Below are 23459 nucleotides of genomic sequence, written 5' to 3'. Positions count from 1 at the left end.
TCTTTTCTTTTTTTTTTTTTTAACAATATTCACTTCTCAAAATTAGTTTCAAAATTAAAAGCTTGCTTTTCTTTTGATAAAATTAGGCAAAATTACTTAAACTCCAAACAGGTTCATAATTCTTTTTAAGATGCCTTTATGCACTTTTCAAGTATTTAAAGTAATTGTATAACAGTGGGGTACGCAGAAATTCATAAAAGGAATGTTCAAGCACTCAATCTGACATCCTTGCAGGAGAGGCGTAATTTTTGTATATACTCTTATCTCGTATAGTAAATTGTTTATTTTTCATAAAATGTTTCTCAAGGGACGCATGTGGAATATTTTTTGTTGACAGCCATTTAATGAACCAATTAGGATATATAGAACATGCGCAATGTTCAGAGACAATCCAAGTGATGGGAAGGAATATATTGTATTGAATTTGATTTAAGTTTAACGTCCCTTTCAGCAGCGAGGCTATACGAGACATGGGCCTACACCATAACGTGAGATTCGAACCACATGAATATATTGTATTTAATGTCACCCTGCAGTTCCTTATGTATATTGTTCACCGAAATGCATCTCCAGCTGGGGTATAGTAGACTTTTTAGTGTTTCTATAATTGATGAAGGAGAAATTGTTCTCGCTTACGTTAAACTTGCTGCCTGGATATTGTTCTCTTTTGAACATGAACCTTGTTTAACATGAATTTCGAACCACATTTACTCGCAATGAGGATCAAACACGGGTTTCGCATTCCAAAGGCGGAATGCTGATAATGTAGCCATAATGAGGTTACGTTTTCTGAATAACGTGAAGACTTGATGAAGACTGAAAGAAACAGGCTTTCAGAACGTGTTCAGTTCAGTTCATGGTCGTTCGTATCCTGAGTAGTTATGTAACACTTTCTTCGATAATGTTAAAATGAGTAGTCTGTACTGCAGGATACGTGCCACAATTGGAGTTTCTCTAGAAGAATGCCACAGCTGCTGCGAAATTTTCCAAGAGAAGTTACTTTTCTTAAAACGATTGTAAATGTATTACTAATAAAGAAATCTCGTCACTTTTGGGACGGGATTAGTTCTTGAGCGTTTGATTCTATTTTATGAAGACCCACTGTCTTGTAAGTCTCAGTGCTGAAAAATCACTGCTCAAGTGAACAAACTACCCCAAACAAATTGTTTTAACACCGATGGGTCACTCCATCTTTCACGATTGTAGCCACTTGTATTACAGGTGGATCAATTTTCTACACTTTTATACAGTAATGCAATGCAATATTAACCGGTCTCGAAATCTAGAATATTGAAAGTGCATATAATTTCAGAGATGTATGTCTTTGCTACTCAGAAAAATGTATAAACTAGGTATGGCCAAAATTATCCGGATTCCGGAAAACTTATTTTCCGGAATCGGAAATTTTACTTTCCGGGTTTCGGAAAAATTCCGTTATTTAGAAAATTCCGGAGTTCAGAAAAATTCCGGATTTTTCCGAGTTCCAGAATTTTTCCGAAATCGGAATTTTTCCTAATTCCGGCATTTTTCCGATTTTACTTTCCGGATTCCGGAAAATAAAAATTCCGGAATTGGCCATCTCTAGTATAAATATTCTAAAATTATTGCGGCACTTCATGTAATACCTGTCGGCAGTCAGCGTGTTAAGTAAATATTTTCTTTTATTAATCTATTGAAAGTACAGTTTAATTTCTTACTTTTCCACATTTACAAAAAAGGAAAAAAAAAGAAACACGCGGACGTAAAAAGAATGCACTTACATTGGCTGATTTGTATTTTCACCTTTGACACTAGTGACACCATGTAGGGCGAGGTCTATAGTTTAATGTGGAATATGTACCACACTGTGGTTGCATCAAGTGCATTCGCGCTACCCATTAGACCAGAGAGATTTAGTACATACTCAAGTAATATAAAAATGCACTTTAAACATACATACAGTTGGACATCGATAACTCGAATTTTTTCACATACTTAGAGCTGTGTAATTCAAATATTTAAAATTTACAATCTCAATAAGTCGAATTTTGAGGGTTTCATAATTATATTTAAAAACCTCGGTAGCTCGGACTTTTGTATCTGTGAACTTTTACGAGTCGAAGTTTACCTCTGTAAATCGAATTTCTCTAGATGTTACCTCGAAGGTATGGCTCTATGCTTTTACGTAATTGTCATTGTTGCTCTTGTGCACTTATTTTTACTAGTCATCTTAAGAAACTTTCAGAACTTCGAGTTATAGAGGTTGAGTGAATAAAACTTCGAGTTATAGAGGTTGAGTGAATAAAACTTCGAGTTATAGAGGTTGAGTGAATAAAACTTCGAGTTATAGAGGTTGAGTGAATAAAACTTCGAGTTATAGAGGTTGAGTGAATAAAACTTCGAGTTATAGAGGTTGAGTGAATAAAACTTCGAGTTATAGAGGTTGAGTGAATGAAACTTCGAGTTATAGAGGTTGAGTGAATAAAACTTCGAGTTATAGAGGTTGAGTAAATAAAACTTCGAGTTATAGAGGTTGAGTAAATAAAACTTCGAGTTATATAGGTTGAGTGAATAAAACTTCGAGTTATAGAGGTTGAGTGAATAAAACTTCGAGTTATATAGTAACTTTTAATGAGGAACGCGGAACCTCGATATCTCGAATTTTGTTGTGGCCACCTTGATTACTCGCAAAACTCGAATGTTTATTCCTTTCAGCTTCGAGGTATCGTGGTCCCACTACATTTTATGATAAATATTTTAGTATTGTCAGAATAAGTTTATAGAAATCATTTGAACTCCTCCCGGCCCTCCGCTCTTGGGATACGCATTTGAATGAAAGTGTGGTCACAGAACTCCGGAATGTCACCCCTTTCTACCCTATCTCTCACCCCTTTTTCACCTCCATGCCGATGGGGGCTGAATTTGCATTTAAACGGTATTGGGAGTGTTACTGTTTATCTTACCGACCCCGAAAACTGTGGATTGGGCAGTCATTTTCGATTATTTTTAGACACCCTGTCTACTGTCCCTTAGTCCTTCTTACTCCCATGTCGATTTGATTTGATGTGATTTTCACTTCAGCGTCCCTTTCAGCAGCGAGGCTATAGGAGACGTGGACGTACAGTGTGGGATCCGAACAACATGAGCTTCAGCCGGTAATCGACTCCGGATCTCCCACGCCAAAGGCACGTACACAAACCGCTTAGCCACGAGAGAGCTCCCCCTATACCCAAAATGAGCTGTGTAATATTATAAGATCTTTGCAATGCCTAAGATTGATAATCATGCCTTGGTACGGTGGCTCAGGGTAGAGCACTTATCTCTAATGTGTGAAGTCCCTGGGACGGTCCTCGTCAAGTATGGTGGATAACAACGTCTCCGTGGGTTTTCTCGAGGTGCTGCTCCTGTTTCTTCTTACTTTTTGATTCCTCCAATTCTTTCATTCTCATTCACTTGCTTTGATCATCGTCTCCCTTTAAGAGTCTTCATCCCGGCGAAATTAAAATACCGCTAATTTTACAGTAATTATGTGATATCTTCAAATAGATAAAAGATAATCGAAATGTGGAACAAGAGCGCCCTAGACAATATTATTTTACATGAGATATCGTTATCACAACTCACTTATCTGCTTTCGATTTTGAGCCATTTTGAAAATCGGCATTTATTTTCGCGTTTCTAAACAGCTGAAAACGAAAAGCCACTAGGTGACTTGTGATAACGGTACCTCACGCAAAATAATATTGTCTAGGGCGCTCTTGTTCCATATTTCAATTATCTTTTATCTATTTGAAGATATCACATAATTACTGTAAAATTAGTGGTATTTTAATTTCGCCGGGATGAAGACTCTTAACCTAAAGGGCATACGCGTGGGACGTTAAACTGACAATTTTATTTTCAGTCATGCCAATTATAATTGTAACTGGTTCAGTAGTTATTGCGTAATGAGCTAACAAACGAACTCACACTAGCTTATATATACAGTATATAGAAGATTTATGGCAGTCTTCTAGAATATGTAAACATTTTGTGTGAGTATGTCAATTAACTAATAACTTCATTAAAATGTGTATAATTTATTTGCAGACCCTGGACTTCGATCGTGACGGACTGACCAAAATGAAGAAAGCTGTAAAGGCCATCTACCATAGTGGCAATTGTGAGTATAGATCAAAATTTAATATTAATGAGAACAATATAATGTTAACACACATATAGCACCTCTTGTTAAGTGTGTTTTTTGTGTGGAAAATAGGGTTCTGTCTGTTTTCTATTTAGTAAGGGGTGATCATTTTTAAAACTTTACTCTTCCTTCAATATCATAGGTTTGTGACCTCTAATCCTTCACTTTGTTCCCTTAATTCTTGCTGATCCTAATTACTAAGAATGAAATGGAATGAGTTCAGACTGAGCCGCATTTTTCTAAGGATATCTACATAGATGAAACAGCCTTTTCGAAAACACGACATTTTTTATTATTGATTTTTGTTTTTCATTTTAAAGATCCTGTAACCCTATATACATATATATATTCAACCGTATGGCTTAAATTGCCACTAATATAATAATCAGTCACTATGTTGCATTTGCGTCCGGTGTCCCTCAAGGATCGGCGTTATCGCCACTGTTTTGTTCTATTTTTTTTTTCGTTCTGATTTACTAATATTAGAAGGGAACGCCGACAATTCCTTACAAGGAAACACCAAAGAACAAAATTCTGATTCGCAGAATTTTCTCGTAATTTGTGGATTAGTATTTAATATTTTTATTCTTACATTTAAAACATGTAATTGAGAAGGAAGTACTAGCTCTCGTTATGAAAATAGAATACCAATTGACTTAGCAATACTGTTACGTTGTTGAGAGAATAGTGTCACTAGCTAACGCACTAATAACCAAGCACGGCTTACTCGATATGACTCGGTATCTCGTATAATACATTATTATTATTATTATTATTATTATTATTATTATTATTATTATTATTATTATTATTATTAGTAGTAGTAGTAGTAGTAGTAGTAGTAGTAGTAGTAGTAGTAGTAGTAGTAATAATAATAATTATTTTTGTTTTTCATTTTAAAGGTCCTGTAAGCCTTATATAATTTCCTTTTCAACCGTGTCGCTTAATTGCCGCTAACACAATAATCAGTTATTATATCCCATTTCTGTCCGGTGTCCCACAAGGATCGGCGTTATCACCACTATTTTATTTTATCTTTTTTTGTTGCTCATTTACCAGTACTACTTACAATGGGACACCGACAATTCCTTACAAGGGAACGCCGAAGTACAACATTCATTATCTCGCACAATTGTTCCGTAATTTGTGGGTTTGTGTTTAACATTCTTATTCTTATTAAATTTAAAACACGTAATTGCGAAGGAAGTGCTAGCTTTCGTTATAAAAATAACTTACAAATAGACTTGACAATACTGTTATATGCTTGCGAGAATAGCGCCCACTAGCGGATGTAGTAATGACCAAGTTACTCGATATGACACTAATCTGGTATGACATATTATTATTACATGTGCCTTCAGAATACCGAAGGAAATGTCCTCAGAGAAAAGGCAAAAAATTGAAAACCTTTTTATTTTTTAAAATGTAATTCTTATGGAAAAGGACATATATTCCGTATTATTCAAAGCGAAAATGCTCTTTCTTTCTTTCTTTCTTGCCTTTTTGCTCAAAAGTATATTAAAATAACTCTATCCTTCTAGATAAGTCATTATATATACACAGTAATTTCGAGTCTTTCGAACGGATTGCAAAAATAAAGAAAATCACAAAAATTCCAAAGGCTATATTAACTAATAAAAATTCATGAATTGAATGATACTTGAGTTGTTGTGTGTTGTAAATATGTTTGTTACCCAGTATATTGTAAAATAACAAAGCTTTTTAAACAGATCCCAAAGCAATTTTCCAAAACTAATTGGCTTTGTAACTTAAGCAAATTTCTTTCCTAGATTAATAAAACTTCGTGACACATCGAAGCCAAGGTTATTTGTGTAACTAATTAGAAAAATAGAGAAAGATAGATGCTCAAAATTACTCTTTGACAATGTTAAGGGCATAGAGATTCCTCCTGGGTAGCCTACTGAGAATATAGATTGATTGGTTGGGATTTATCATCCCTATTCAGCATTGATTTTATATGAGACGTGGACCCATAGTTGAAGGTGGAATCCGAACCGCCATAATGCGTTCATATTTCAAAACCCTCCCTCTGGGAATCGAACAGGCCCTATGAATCAAAAGCAAATGCGTGCTAGCAATTAAAGCAGCGGAAAGGTCTGAGCAGTACGGAGATAAGGCTCTAATTTTCTCGACTAAGTTGCGTTAAATAGGTGATATAGTCAGCATAGATAGAAATTGGTTGAGAAGGAACTTTATGATGAAGGACATACTAAAAGGCACAGTGGCAGGAAAAAGAGGGAGCGAGCTAAAGTGGCTACAATTGATTGACAGTATAAAACAGAAAATTCCTACGTAAAGACGAAAAGCTGAAGACCATGGTGGATGGAAGTTTTTCAGTTTGTGGAAAGTAACCTACCAATAACGACAGAGTACCTCTAATGATGGATGAGATCATGGTGCATGGAAGTTTCTATTTGTGGCAGGTGACCTGCCAATAATGACTGAGTACCTCTAATGATGGATGAGATCATGGTGCATGGAAGTTTCTATTTGTGGCAAGTGACCTGCCAATAATGACTGAGTACCTCTAATGATGGATGAGATCATGGTGCATGGAAGTTATAAATTTATGGCAAATGACCTACCAATTTTCACAGAGTAGCTGTAATGATGGATGAAGGCACCTATAAAATGCCGATACATAATCATGGCTAAGACGCTGCCTCAACTTTACCTCAAAACATTTCTGATCTCATAATCTCATGCATAGACACTAAGCTTATCCACCTTCAGTCGTAATTACATCATAGATCCAGAGACTTGGAAGGAATGAGAGAAAGTGTCGGTGTTTTTAATTATCTTGTTACCAGAGGCAATTCTCATTTAGCTGCATCAAAATGATATCAACTTAATTAACAAGTAGTTACCGCCAACACAAGCTCCGAAATTAATTTCGTAGAAACTTGAGGGAGTGGAGATGGAGGAGCTTAGAAAAAAAAAAGATTAATACTGCTTTTTGTTATGTGGTGCGATATGATGATCAATTTTCTCTGTTTGAAACCTCTTCTGATACTCAACTGAAATAATGTAATAACACTTTTATTTGTTGCTTTTAATTACTGAAGGCAAGGAGAACAACACAGCTGCTAAAAGACATTATCTTTTTATTGCTTTGAGATGAGAACAACTTCTGATTAGAAAATATTTGAAACCTCCTTAATTTGAAATTAGTGTACGGTGAACACTAGGACGTAAATTGAAATAGCAGTTTTACCAGTGTAAGAAGGGATCTGTGTGAATTCGCGTTCTGTATTCTATGTCGGACAAAACAGCTTACGATATTGATGAATCTTCTATAACCTTCCGTCATGATGTCTGTACGTCCTTGAAATTTATCTCCATAAATTTTGTTTCCTAGAAACGGTTATTGGTATTGATCAATCTCTATAACTGAATTCAACAAACCTTTCACCGTCCAGATATGATCATAGAACCAAAAATTATACCTCAGAAGTAATGTCCTGATACAATTGTAGGATCCAAAAATTATCCCTCAGATCAGGAGTAATGTCCTGATATAATCGTAGAAACTGAAAATTATAACTCATCAGGGATGACTTCAAAATTGGACCTTGAATCTGGGGATAAGCTATATATTTCCTGAAAGGGTTTGTCGAGTAAGTTCCAAAACAAGTTTCAATTCATTGCCCGGAAATGACCCCAGCCCTTCAGGGTTGTTAATATATAAAACAACTTGATCTATATGTCCTACGTATCAAAGTGATCTGCATGACTATTGGATTAAGAGTATAATATGCACTAATCAGTTATATCCTATATTAATGAATAAAACAACAACAATAACAAATAAACATGATTATTTCACCATAAATATCTTATATTAGTACCCGTAAAATTAAGAGAAACATACCCATAGTATCCAGTTAACAGTAAGTCATTTGGTATCACAACTAATATGACTCATTGTTGTGCCTAGATCTGACACATCGGTATACGTATTTCAATTTCTACATTTTCCACGATTTCGCCTATGTACATTGTCAGACCAGTACGTTCATTGTGCATTCATCAACTGGTCATCTAGACTAGTTGTTTGATAGGTCACATGGTACAAAAACGTTCAATAGATTTTGAGTTACTAATTAGGGAAAACTAGTCGTGGTGGTAATTCGAGCTCATTTATTCGATCCGAACAGCCCTTTCTTTGTAGCTATATAAATGCGATTGGACCCTTCAGGTGTTAACCCCTTTAGCTACAACAAGGCCTGGGTAATAAGAGGGAAGGAAGCTCCGGCTGGATGTTGTTTGCCGGAGCTTGGCTTTAGTTTTGGCTATGTGTGAGAGCCATGTAATTCACGCGTCACGGTCCTGGCAGGATGCTGCTGCCAGGACTTGGCCTTTGTTTTTAAGCTGTAAGGGGCACGTAACTCAAGTCTCGCAATGACTCTACAGCGTGACAGTGAGGTTCACTAATATCGGATATTTATATTTAACCACAAATAAACTATTTTCTGAGCAAAACAATATATTCAGATTTAAAAACTATATACGTGTTAGTTGCCGAAACTGTAACACGTATGTACTTTTTAAATGTGAACATATTGTTTTGCTCAGAAAATTGTTTGTATTTAAGTATATACAAAGCAAAGCTTCTACTTATGAAGGATATTTATAGTGAAATAGTCATTTTTTGGGTTTGTTACCTTGATATAGGATGTAATTGGGTAGTGCATATTATATTCCTAATCTACTAGTCATGCGGAGTACTTTGATATATAGGACATATAGGTCAAGTTCTATACATTTCCAACCCTGAAGGGGTGGAGTCACCTCCGGGCAAGGAATTAAAACCTGTTTTGGAACTTCCTCGACAAAGCCTTTCAGCAAATATGAAAGTTATTCTTAGATTCAAGGTTCAACTTTGAAGTCATCTCTAGTCAGAAGTAATGCCTTGATATTATCATATGGAACCGAAGGTGATAACTCAGAAATAATGCCTTGATTTAATTGTAGGGTCTGAATATTATACCTCAGAAGTAATGTCCTGATACAATTGTAGGATCCAAAAAGTATCCCTCCCTGATATAATCGTAGGAACTGAAAATTATTCCTCAGAAATAATGTCCTGATACAATTGTAGGATCCAAAAAATATCCGTTCCTGATATAATCGTAGGAACTGAAAATTATCCCTCAGAAATAATGTCCTGATACAATTGTAGAATCCAAAAAGTATCCCTCCCTGATATAGTCGTAGGAACTGAAAATTATACCTCAGAAGTAATGTCCTGATACAATTGTAGGATCCAAAAAGTATCCCTCCCTGATATAATCGTAGGAACTGAAAATTATACCTCAGAAGTAATGTCCTGATACAATTGTAGGATCCAAAAAGTATCCCTCCCTGATATAATCGTAGGAACTGAAAATTATACCTCAGAAGTAATGTCGTGATACAACTGTAGGATCCAAAAGGTATCCCTCCCTGATATATTTGTAGGAACTGAATATTATACCTCAGAAGTAATGTCCTGATACAATTGTAGGATCCAAAAGGTATCCCTCCCTGATATATTTGTAGGAACTGAATATTATACCTAAGAAGTAATGTCCTGATACAATTGTAGGATCCAAAAGGTATCCCTCCCTGATATAATCGTAGGAACTGAAAGCTATCCCTCAGAAGTAATGTCCTGATACAATTGTAGGATCCAAAAGGTATCCCTCCCTGATATATTTGTAGGAACTGAATATTATACCTAAGAAGTAATGTCCTGATACAATTGTAGGATCCAAAAGGTATCCCTCCCTGATATTATCGTAGGAACTGAAAATTATACCTCAGAAGTAATGTCCTGATACAATTGTAGGATCCGAAAGGTATCCCTCCCTGATATAATTGTAGGAACTGAAAATTATACCTCAGAAGTAATGTCCTGATACAATTGTAGGATCCAAAAGGTATCCCTCCCTGATATAATCGTAGGAACTGAAAGCTATCCCTCAGAAGTAATGTCCTGATACAATTGTAGGATCCAAAAGGTATCCCTCCCTGATATATTTGTAGGAACTGAATATTATACCTAAGAAGTAATGTCCTGATACAATTGTAGGATCCAAAAGGTATCCCTCCCTGATATATTTGTAGGAACTGAATATTATACCTCAGAAGTAATGTCCTGATAAAATTGTAGGATCCGAAAGGTATCCCTCCCTGATATATTTGTAGGAACTGAATATTATACCTCAGAAGTAATGTCGTGATACAATTGTAGGATCCAAAAGGTATCCCTCCCTGATATAATCGTAGGAACTGAAAATTATACCTCAGAAGTAATGTCCTGATACAATTGTAGGATCCAAAAGGTATCCCTCCCTGATATATTTGTAGGAACTGAATATTATACCTCAGAAGTAATGTCCTGATACAATTGTAGGATCCAAAAGGTATCCCTCCCTGATATAATTGTAGGAACTGAAAATTATACCTCAGAAGTAATGTCGTGATACAATTGTAGGATCCAAAAGGTATCCCTCCCTGATATAATCGTACTAACTAAAAATTTATAACTAAGAAGTAATGACCTGATGTACTTTGTAATCACACAATATACAAACGGGCAAATATCTCAGTATCCTGATGTATCACCGGAATCGAAAATTCTAATCGTTAATAATAATAATAATAATAATGTCTTGCCTTCAATGTCCATATCCATTAACAGTTTTTTTCTTCTCATGTAAATTTCTATGAAAAATATGTGAATTTCGAACCGAAAGTTTATTTATTTATTTTTTTTGGCGCCACAGATGTCTGCACTACCGGCTTGGAACTTTAATCAATTCCTCTCAACAGTAGGATTTCTAGAGCTCGTTCATGGTTATATGATTAGTGTACATGCCTTTCGGGACGGGAGACACGGATATCATTCCTGGCGGGATCTTATGAATGTGGATGGGAACAGAGATGGCATGGGTCAATGAAAACTTGACCCATGACCCACTGACCAACAATCTTCCACGATCCACTCTGACCCAATACCTACCAAAACCCATCGTCATCAACCCTGACTCGTGATCCGCGCCATCCTCTCCACAGACTTTACTGGGTTTACAGTTGTAGTAAAACAAGGCTGTGAAATTATCACTACTCAGAGTTCGAATTTCTACGGTCAATCGCTCAAACACCGCTCTGTTATAGTACCAGCGGATCTGACCTTCACGATATTAAAATGGTAAAGTGTTTGTCATAGGCCAAATTACGATGAATTTCAATTTAACTATCATATATAATTATTTTCTTGTTGAATTACAGTTACTTTTTAGTAGAAAATGGAGTGAAATTTGAAAATCTCAAGTCAAGAATAAGAGGCCAACGTAAAGGGGAAAAAACTGTAAAATTCGACTGTCTCTCGAAAGCCAAGTAGTAAGTCCTATTGCTACTATTACAATTACAAATATCAATATCCAAAAGTGTCTGAAGTTTTTTTTTTCACTTAGATATACTCATCTCAGATAAGTAAATAGAAACAAATGAAAAAGGAAGAACAATGGACGCCTTAAAAGTAAAACATAGACAAATTCAAAAAATGCTGTCTACAATGCACGGAGCGACTGGGTCGTAGTAGGTCACGGTGGGTGCTGGATCACGTCCTTTAGACCCACGACCCATTAACCCATTCCATCTCTGGTTGGGAGCCTACTCTAAGTGGTAAGCCCAGATCTTATATAACTTCGAAACTAAATTCGCGTTAAACGCCGCCAAACCAACCAACTGCAATTTCTAGAACCAGAATACCTTCTGTTCATAAGCGTACAAAACCACTTCTCACTAAATATAGTGGCAGCTATGGTTGCCTCATTATTCGTTAGGCATTCTGTATGTCAAAAACTACGTATTTCTTTGAGCTTCTGTTGAGAACGTCACGCACGTAGGAATCGTTTCCATTTCACACAATAATAATCCATCTATTAAAATGCTACAGTAGCAATTAAGAGCGACTGAGCTCCAACCTATAACATTAGATTTAAAACCTTTGATTTACGGTTATTTCTGATTACACGTTTAAAAAAGACAATATTTTAAAGTATGTGTACTTCAGATCAATTATTTAAACACATCTTTTTATATATAAAGTTTGTTTTAAAACTATTTTTCAAAGTCTCTGTATTTTAATAAGCCTTCCCTAAAATCAATGCAAATGAGCTGTGCTGCCATCTTTGGAGTTAATTTAAACTATACGTTTGTGAACGTTTATATGTTTGTGGTCAATCCTTTCGACAATGAGATCTCAGAAATTACAGGTTCTAGAAAGATGAAGTTTTCACTGATCGATTGCAAATTTTGGACAGATTGTCTAGTTATAATTGAATATTTTTTTAAAAAAAACATGACCATTATTTCTTTATTACATTCTTACTGGTACACTGGAAGTGTTGAAATTAAAAAAAAAAAACTAAAGCATCATATCCTGCGCATTATACATTCCAACACCACATAATTGTATACATGAGTTGCATATCTTTCAGGCGTTTGTTGAATGGTCAAATTAGACTATATCAATGAAAAATGATGGATAATCATTTCTCCAGTCTAAGATGAATCTTTATTGTTTGGAGGTTTTGCCAATGAACACCATATATCACTGACATTATAATTAATTCTGTGTGTAATGTATTTGCTTATTACATACTGCATGCAAGAAGAAACAAAACAGTGATCATACATAAATTAAAAGCCCCAATCGGAGGTAGGTTCAAATCTTGCGAGATATTGTACGGTATCTCTTGCCTACTTTTATCAAGACGTCTTTCACTTACGTCTGTAAAGGAACATGTACAGACAGATGTGAGGAATAACAAGGAGATTCATGCTCGTATGTGAATGATGCGCTATGTAGAGAGCGCAGGTTCAGCTAGTCTATCTATTAAAATGTTGGAGAAGTTTATATGTTTGTGACCAATTCTTTCGGCAATGAGATCTCCAAAACGACAAGTGCTAGAAACGTGCCGTTTTCGCTGGTCGATTCCAAATTTTGTGTAGATTTGCCAGTTGCTATTCGAATTTTAAAAAAAAAATCCTTTATTTTTCTATTCCACACTTTAGGCTTCGTTTTGGTCCTATTGATCCGTATGAAAGGCAATCAGTAGAGGAGCTACGTGGAGTGGGCTGATAGACATTTCAGGCGCTTTGCTTTGATCTGAGTGACTAAACCTATTACAACCTGGCAACTTCCAAAGCTTGTGGACCCACAATGAGGCGTACTCGGATATGGAATTATAAGAAAAAAGTATTTGCATTTGGTATCATGCCACAAACTCACCCTAACACACTATATATTAAAATACTACATTTATATGTTTGTTTATATCAATTCACTCCTTTTAAGTGTCTTTTTGTCCCTTTTTGTGTTCGTAAAGGAACTTGCACGGATATAGTGAGAAGTGGGGAAGGAGATTCACGCTCATATTAGAACTGTGCGCTGTGTAAATGACACAGGTTCAGTTAGTATACTTTTAAACAATAAAGAAGTGCACTCCTTTACTCAAGAAAAAACAAAATTGCATAATCTTTATACAGTTATAATTCGTTGGTTTTGAAGTTTAGCGTTCTTTGTCACCATCAAGGCTGTATAAGCCATGAACAAACACAGTTTAAGGTTTGTTCCGACATATTAATGCATGCAATGCTCTCTTAGCGGGAATAGAACCCGCAAACTTGGTGCATCAAAAGCCCGCACGCGCTAATCACTGCACCAGCTGAAAGGCCATAATTATAGTTGACTTTCAACCAAACAACACTGGTATGATTTTAGACTTGAAACAGAAATCACTGAACAAGGCAACTTTATTTAAAAATAATAAATGTGCAACAGTTTTACCAACTGACAATATATTGGCTTCATCTAACCTACAGTGTTTACAATGTTTACAGTGTTTACAATTAGTTAGCGAAACTGTTACACATTTATTATTTTCAAATAAACGTTGCTTTGTTCAATGATTTATATTTCTATTTTACTTAAGAGTCTTCATCCCGGCGAAATTAAAATACCGCTAATTTTACAGTAATTATGTGATATCTTCAAATAGATAAAAGATAATTGAAATATGGAACAAGAGCGACCTAGACAATATTATTTTGCGTGAGGTACCGTTATCACAAGTCACCTAGTGGCTTTTCGTTTTCAGCTGTTTAGAAACGCGAAAATAAATGCTGATTTTCAAAATGGCTCGAAATCGAAAGCAGATAAGTGAGTCGTGATAACGGTTTCTCATGTAAAATAATATTGTCTAGGCCGCTCTTGCTCCACATTTCGATTATCTTTTATCTGTTTGAGGATATCATATAATTACTTTAAAATTAGCGGTATTTTAATTTCGCCGGGATGAAGACTCTTAAGGATTTAGATTTCTGGGCTTTCGGCATCTGGCCATTTAGCACGTCACGTTTGAGGGATGACGTCTCTCGGCGAGCACACACTCCGGAGAAAAAGAAGGAATAAAGGATTGGGGAAGGAAGCGTCCTGGGACCTATAAGTTAGGTACCAACCCCGGGCATTTGCCTGGTGTGAATGAGGAAAACTTCATTCACGGTGTTTTACACTTTTCGACCGAGTGCCCCCACCGGGAATCGAACCCGGGACTACTCGCACCGAAGGCGGGAGCGTTATTGACTACGCTACGCTGGGCCACCTAGTTTAATATAGCAAAGCTAGTATGAATCACTTAGTTAATGGTATGAAGCAGGGCCGTGCCGTTGGAGGAGGCGAGTGGGGCGACGGCCCCGGGCGCCAAATAAGGGGGCGAAAAATTCGGGAGAAAAAAGGAAAAAGATACGAAAAATTGTTTGGAATATATGTATGGGGACGCCGTCGTATACTCTCGCCCCGAACGCTGATTTTCCACGGCACGGCCCTGGTATGAAGTAAATCAAGACGACAAGATTTTCTATATTACCTCGGGAATGTCTCGGGAGTCCGCACCCAAATGCATTTCAGTTCGTTAAGCGTGTTGTGTCAGATCTAGCTAATGATAGAAACTTTTTAAAGGTTGAATGTGTTAGTACAGGGAAGATGAAAACTCTTATGAGTGAGATATGAGAAGTTAATTAACGGAAAATTATTTAATTGATTTTTTAAAAATTAATTCAACTCCTGTTCTATGGTAGATTTTTCTTTTTGTTTAAAATTTTACGTTGGCAGTTAACAACCAACGTGACTGGTTCTATTGTGTACGCGCTTCGCACTCTGAAATGTTCCCCATGAGGTAATGAGCAGCTAACGTGGGTGCAGAAGGAGTAAAGTGTGTTAGACTGAGAGAGAGAGAGAGAGAGAAAAAAATCTAATTGATAACTGTCATTCTAATTATCCATTTTCGTGCCGTTTTGCTTTTATTGTTGTTGAAGTGCCGTGTTTTGCGGGAGATGGAGGTTTCATGCGCTGAATTTTGCTTAGATTGCCAATTAAGGAAGGAGCAAACAGGCAAGAATTTCATTGGCCTCTGAACAAATATAATTTAATCCTTGTCTTGTGTTTTCACCCGCTGTGCTAAAACCTTAAATGTAAAGCAGCATGAAAGAGAAACACACGTACCAACAGAGAAATATTGTTTATGTCTTAGCTAACAGTTTGCTATGAAAATTGTAGGAAGTTAAGATAGCACTTTGCTGTTTAAATCAATTCTCTTTTGTCAACCCTTCTATCTACAAAGGAACATCGTAGTCGTGTTAGTGTTGAGCTTATGTCCGCTAGGTCCCAGGTACGATTCCCGGCCGGTACTTCCACTAGCGTCGTGAAGCAAACTGGGGAGTTACATGAATAAAGACGTGATGGCCACTATGTTTAGAAAGCTCCTGATAGGCCTGTTAGAGACAGTGCAACGTAGCTCGCTGACTACGTATTTGTCGCTGGACTGAACGTAATGCAGCTGGTCGCTAACAGATGGCACTGGAGCGGCTCAGGCCCAAAAGGGCTATTAAGCCAAGTGATTTTGTTATATATATATATATATATATATATATATATATATATATATATATATATATATATATATATATATATATATAAAGTAGCAGTGTCACGTGTATACCACGTGAAGAAGTTTGGTTTGTCATATTTTCACAATATTGGAACCATTTTTAGTGCATATGGAATATATTCTTGATTCTTTTGGCTATCTACTACGTTAGTTTATGGCGATCAATGTTGAAGCCAAAACCACTTTTTCTACCAATTACGGTTTGAATATAGGATAAACAGAGATGATGATCCTATTCTTTGAATGCTAAATCAATTCCAGAGTAAATGAAAAAAAAATAGCTTCTCACTATCTTTTATTGTTTTTGTTCCAACAGAAAAAAGATTAAGAGTTATTAGAGGCAACAAACAATATGGCTTTTAGAGCCGTAAAACAATTATTTTTTTCTCAAAAACTACGCATGAGGATTTGTCCTCAAATGCATCATTTTGTCTGGTCAGTGTGATCTATAGATTGATATATCTCTCATCTTAGACAATAGCTTAATAGTTAATAATATTATTATTATTATTATTATTATTATTATTATTATTATTATTATTATTATTATTATTATTATTATTATTATTTTGCGGTATATCTAATTAGCCATACTGTGTTCAGTTGTCCATCTAGTGTCGTAATGAGGAAAAAAACTCAACGATGGTATATTTCAGTATCAGTTTCATGTCAATAGATGGCGTTGTTGTCGTACATAATCAATTTTGAGTTATTTCTGGAAAACCACACATGGGAATTTTACACGCGCCCATTATCATTTTCTTCAATTTAGAATGAAATCTGCTGATTGGTACAACTCTCATCTTTAAACTTCTTTTTAAATGTTATAACTAATTAACTAATTCTATGGCCTATGGAATCCGGAGGTTCAATGCCGCGTTCAAAAAAACCTCTTCATTGACTTCTATTCCTAGCTAACTAGATCCAGTTTCTACTTTGTATTCCTATCTGCGAGTTCCATGTTAATATTGTCCTCCCATCTGCTCCTAGATCTTCCTAATGGTCGTTTTCCGATTGGTCTTAATGTTAAGACTTTGAAAGCCTTCCTGCCTTCTTCCATCATGGCTACATGACCTGTCCATCTGAGCGTTCTAGACTTGACCCTAACAATGTTTGGTAAACCGTATAAATTATGTAGTTCCTCGTTATGAAGTTTCCGCCATTCCCCATTCCCGTTCCTCATGGGTCCGAATATTCGTCTCAGGATCTTGTTTTCAAATACTTTCAGTCTATGTTCTTCCTTTCGACTTAGCGACCATGTTTCGCAATCATACAGAGCAACAGACATGATTATCGTTTTATATATTTTAAGTTTCACACTGGACAGAGTTCCCGACGACAAAAGATTTTGAATTGAATAATAACTCGAATTCCCTGCCTTTAATCGACGTTTAATTTCTTCGTGAATATGATTTTGGTCTGTTAATACTGATCCCAGATATTCGAAAGTATCCACTTTATCAAAAGTATTATTTGATATTTTAACGCATCCATAATTTGCAGTATTACGCTCACAACGAACTTCCATGTTATAAATTAATAAACGTAAAATTAAGACTATTACTGAAGTTAAAATGGAGTTTTCTAAGATTAAATGATCCAAAGAAAAGCTAGAAACATTGTTATGTTTTCCAGTTCAAGCCTTTCAGATATATATGTATCTTCTTGTCGTACTGTATTTATTCTGAAATGATGAAACCAACTTTGTTCCCTTCCTCTCTCTCTCTCTCTCTCTCTCTCTCTCTCTCTCTCTCTACATCCAGAGGGATTTGAAGTAAATTCAATCTAGATCGATTGGCACAACAAAAGAATTACAGGAAGGAAAGTTCTGTCTCCCTGTTGTTAAAGAAGATGGCCCAGACATTTTGTTCTTTTATTTCCTGCAAGAAATACGTTTCAGGAAACCAGTGTAGCAGTTTCGATAAGACGCGATGTCAAAAGCGTAGCTGGGCGGCACGGTTTCGATTCCAGGCTAGTAACGTTATAATTTCATCAGCGTGTGAGTCCCCAGGGCGCTGGCGAGAGCTGGAATATAGTGGAGCGCTACCTTCACATCTGTGTGTAACTTTATGGGTCTGGTTCCTGGTTGCTCTCTGGGGATTTCTTCTGCTCTGCCTTGTTTTCTTTCTTTATGGACATATATCGAAAGTATCCGTCCCGTGTTCGAACACTCATCGATTTGTAACGTACGTTATTGTTGGCTGAATTCCCAATATCTGTGGCTTAGGAATCCCAAAGTTTATCACAACAGAAACAAATAGTAGCGAGTGGATCTTGTTCCGTACCGAACAAATTCAGTCCAATTAGGATTACATGGTGTTTTAAAAGTAACACGAGAGGTGCAAGGATCGTATATTCTAATAGAAGAATCGTATTATTAAGAAATAATTTGCAAAGTGAACGAGATTATAATAATAGGTGTTATTTTGTTTGAAATTTAATTCTTTTTTACGCTTTCAATTATTCTGATTTCTTTTAATGACTTTCAAATGGTTTTCGAACGAAATGTAGAACAATATTGTGAACAACTATTCAATATAACGAGACTTTCTTTTCAAAATTAAGCTTTGAAATTGTGAACAGTTTGAACACTTTATTCAAATATCATGAGTTGTTCGAATTACTTAGTTGTTTGAGTAGTTGGTCGATACACAATTTGTTCCATGAATACATTTATTCAAATAACTTACAGTTGTTTAATAGCTGTTCGAAAAAGACAATTGTTCATATATCTTATAGTTGTTTGATTAACAATTGTTTGAAAAGCTGTTCGATTAACAAACAGTTGTTCAAACAACTTACAGTCGTTATAATAACTGTCCGAAAAAATATTATTCAATGAGTAAACAATTGTTTGAATAGTTGTTCGATTAATAGCTGTTTGAATAGCTGCTCGAGAAATAAGCACTTGTTCGATTGACAGTTGTTTTAAAAGCTGTTCAGTTAAAAACAGTTGTTCAATTAGTAAGCAGTTGTTCGGATAATTTACAGTTGTTTGAATAGCTCTTCAAACAACAAGCAATTGTTCGAATAATTGTTCGATTAACAGCTGTTTGAGTAACTGCTCGAAAAATAAACAATTATTCAATTAATAGTTGTTTGAAAAGCTGTTCGATTAACAAACAATTGTTCAGTTAATAAACAATTGCTCGATTAACAAACAGTTTTTCAAATAACTTACAAGTCTTTATAATCACTGTTCGAAAAACATATTATTCAGTGAATAAATAATTGTTCGAATAGTTGTTTAATGAACAAAGAATTGTTCTAGTAGTTGTTCGATTAACAGCGTTCGAAAAATAAAGACAAATATTCGATTAACGGTTTGTTCAAAAGCTGTGTAGTTAATAAACAATTGTTCAATTAATAAGCAATTGTTCGGATAGTGTTCAAATTATTTATGGTTGTTTGAATAACTGTTCGAATAACAAGCAATTGTTCAAATAGTTGTTCGATTAACAGTTGTTTGAAAAACTGTTCAATTAAAAAATAATTGTTCAGTTAATAAACAGTTGTTCGAATAGTATACAAATTATTCACAGGTGTTTGAATAGCTGTTTCAATAACAATAAATTCGTTGAATAGTTGTTCTATTAAAGTTGTCTTAATAGCTGTTCGAATAGGTGTTCGATTAACAGTTGTTTGAATAGCTATTCGAATAGTGACTTGATCAACAATTATTTGAATAGTTGCTCAATTGTTTAACAAATAATTGTTTAAATATTGTTCAATTAATAAACAATTGTTCAAATAGTTATTCGATTGATATTTGTTCGAATACCTGTTCGTAACACAACTGTTCCAAAAGTTGTTTCGATAGCTGTTCGAGAGCTCCGTTGTGGCTATGTACATAGCGTACGTGCCTTTGGCGTGAGAAACCCGAGTTTGGTTCCTGGCGGGAGCTCATATGGAAAGGCTCCCACGTTAAACTGTAGGTAGATCCACGTCTTATGTAGCCTCACTGCTGAAAAGGACACTAAAATCAAATCAAATCAATAGCTGTTCGAAAAACAAACAATTGTTTTAATAGTTGTTCGCTCAACAGCTATTTGAATATCTGGTCGAAGAGTTGTTCTATTATCAAACAATTATCCGAGTTAAAAAGAATTGTTCGAAGATTTATTCTATAAAACATTATCTGAGTGGGTATTGTAATAACAAACAGCTCCTCAAATACTTAATCAAAATAATAAACAATTCTCCTGATAATTTACTCTAAAATATTGCACAGTTTTTCCAGTAATTATTCGGAGAATTGAACTGTTAAAGAAAAAAAAAATATGCGGAATATTATTGGAAAAGAAAAACATTATTCGAGAACTTATTCGAGTTAATGAAAGAAAATTATTTTAATCAAGGAAAATATTTTAAATTGTTCGAGTCATTATTGTAATAAGAATTAGTTATTGTGTGTTTAAAGTTACTCAAAAGTTAGGAGATAATTATTAAAGTAACTTTAGCAACGTTAAGTCAGGGAAACCGTTGCATCATATAGCTTGAATTTTATTCTCTTCAGCCAGCATTTCTTCCCTCAGTTTATCTTCCTTTTTGATCCTCTGAAGAAGAGAATAGAAAAATCCAATGTCCAATATTCTATAACGAATTTATTGATTTCAAATAAAAGACGAAACCAAATAAACCTGACTTGTTTGATAGAGAAAGAAAAGAGGCTACTACAGTTCGTGTGGAGCCATAATGTAGTAGAGAATACAATATAATAACAAAAAGGAACAGATACACAACAAAGAAACGTCCGTATATTTATTTGTCGGGAACAGCGGGCGGTGGAACGTCTTGTGCGAAATTCGGAAAGCGAGACCAGCGCCTCTACCGGGTCGTTTCTGTAATAAGAGATCGATAAAACACATAAGAGCAAAAGAGGTTGGGGATGGAGAGGATTCGTTGTAGGCAGGAAGTTTAGAGAGAAGCACAAGATAATAGCCCTCACATTACATTGCGTGCAGTTTGTTATGTAAATACTGTGCAGTTGAAACATTTTCAGTAGTGATACATTTTAAGTAGCAAGATTTATGTGTGTAAAGCTATGTTCGGGGAAGCATAATGTCACATTTGGGAGATTCCAACTGTAACTATAGTCGATTCAAACTAAACGAAAGTCACAATTTTTGGCGTTTATATGTAAGCTTTAATAATAATAATAATAATAATAATAATAATAATAATAATAATAATAATAATAATAATAATAATAGCAGCAGCTTGATGATGATGATAGTATTTAAATCAGATGGTGGGTTAAATCAGGAGCTATCAATAATAGCAGGCTTACCCTTAAAACCATTGTAATTCTTTGAATAATTGAAGATAATACAGGGTGTCACAAAAGTAGGTATACAGACCTGAATCTATCAAGTATGACATTTTAATTGATTAAGATAATGAATTTACTTGCTTCAGTTTGTTTCGAGCTGAAGTTATAAGTGAAAACCTATATGGATAACAATAAGTTAATGATATAAAATGTCATGACCGATCAGTACGGGGCTGTATACATACTTTTGGGCCACCCTGTATAATGGACCAACTGCTAATTGTAATTTATAAACGCTGTGTATTGATCTCTCCACATATGAAGGAAGTAATGAAGCATAATTTGAAAATATGAATATAGTATAGTTATAAAATAAAACGTAATTGTAGTATATTGAAACAAGATGAAATGTGATATATATAAGGGCCATTCAATAAGGAAGCGAACTTTCTGTAACAATAATTATCATGTTATCGTCCAGAGTTCTTTACTAATTTGTACAACCAATTTAATAATGCTCCTTATAGTTCGGGAGCCATAATATGCATCGATAACGTTTTCCCGCTGAGAACACTCGGTCGAAAAAGTGTACAACGCTTTTTCAGGCCAACCACCCTGAATGAGGTTTTCCTGGGTTTTCCTCATTCACCACACCAGGCAGATGCCGAGGTAGTACCTAACTTATATGTCCCAGGCCGCTTCCTTCTTTCCCCGGATAGGTGCTCGCCGAGGGTCGTCATCCCTCAAACGTGACAGGCTAAATAGCGATATATACCGAAAGCCTAGAAATCTAAAATCCTAAATCATAAAATCCCGCAACGATAATATTTACGTATATTTAGTTATAGGACAACTAAGACAATAGTCCGGTACCTTATGATAACAAATCTTGTGGCCAGATTTGTTTAAACTTGATTTATTGATGCTATTAAATATGTAATAAGTAAGGAAGCTTTAAATGATTAAAACGTATTTTTAATAGTGCACAATGAATGATAAATATTAAGGAAATACCGGAGTTTAAAAGTAACAAAAATACTTTACTTTATTGAAATAACTATTGTGATAAGTTTTGGAGATTAATAAAGTAATTTCAGTCGAACTGGGATCGCAATATTTAATTCTAGGGCCTATAAGTGTGTTACGTACCACACAGGCTTGCGTCAACGCAACGCAAGATTTGCGTTTTAATTTGCAATAGTCGGTATTGCAGATATTATTACTTATTGCATTATTTTGCGTTCCATTTGATTCGCAAATTTTCCAAAGATCGTTAGGGACTAGTTAATAGTTACGCCGCCCTAAAGTAAATCTGCGCTGAAGAATGTAACGTTGCATGTAAAATACGTGTACTATTTTTGCGTAATGGCAGTCAATAATGTTTTTGTATTTTTACACATATTCGTAATCTGCACCAATTAGAAGGCGTTCCCGGAAAAGTCTCAATACTCTATTGTCTCCCATAGTTACCAGGCACGCACCCAGAAATTTTGGTTGGGAGGGGCCAAACTTGGTGGTCCAATACCACAAGCCACTATGTCAATGTACTGGTAGTATTGAACGGGTATTACTCTGCATCCGAAAAGACGATAAGTAATTGTAAAAGCTTCCACCTATATTAAAAAATAGTTTCTATAATGTTCATGCTACATCAATCATTTGCCTGTTAAACGGATATAGTTTTTTGAGAAAGTATACAAATTTATGTTGATTTACGAAGTTTCTTGAAGGCTCAGGATCCGGCGGAGTCCCAAGGTATTGCGCTTAGTTGTGAACAAACACCGTGTGCGTGGGTTTCCTCGAGGTTCTCCCGTTTCCTCCCACTTTTTTCATTCCACTATTTCATTCATTTTTCATCATCACCGTCTCGTTTAGCCTTGCCGGCATAGCAGTGAGCCTTAGACTCAAGTATTTAATATCATTTCTCCCTTGGTACGCCCTTGCTAGTTACCTAGTACTATGACAATCCAGCAATCTAGATTTGTGTACAGACATACATTCA

The 23459-nt window shown here is 35.4% G+C and overlaps 1 protein-coding gene across 5 annotated transcripts in view; it reads left to right on the top strand.

Annotated features, from left to right (window-relative positions):
- Window positions 1–23459, top strand: part of Asap (ArfGAP domain of ASAP) — a 491638-nt gene that overhangs the window by 275974 nt on the left and 192205 nt on the right. For all 5 annotated transcript variants that reach the window (XM_081755329.1, XM_081755332.1, XM_081755328.1 and 2 more), the window contains exon 2: window positions 4069–4141. In XM_081755329.1, the coding sequence (XP_081611455.1) occupies window positions 4069–4141 (73 nt within the window). The remainder of the gene's footprint in view (window positions 1–4068; window positions 4142–23459) is intronic.

This window comes from Thermobia domestica, chromosome 4 (assembly GCF_964235325.1).
Source record: "Thermobia domestica chromosome 4, izTheDome1.hap1.1, whole genome shotgun sequence".
Classification (NCBI taxonomy): domain Eukaryota; kingdom Metazoa; phylum Arthropoda; class Insecta; order Zygentoma; family Lepismatidae; genus Thermobia; species Thermobia domestica.
This window is presented reverse-complemented; position numbering and strand designations above follow the sequence as displayed.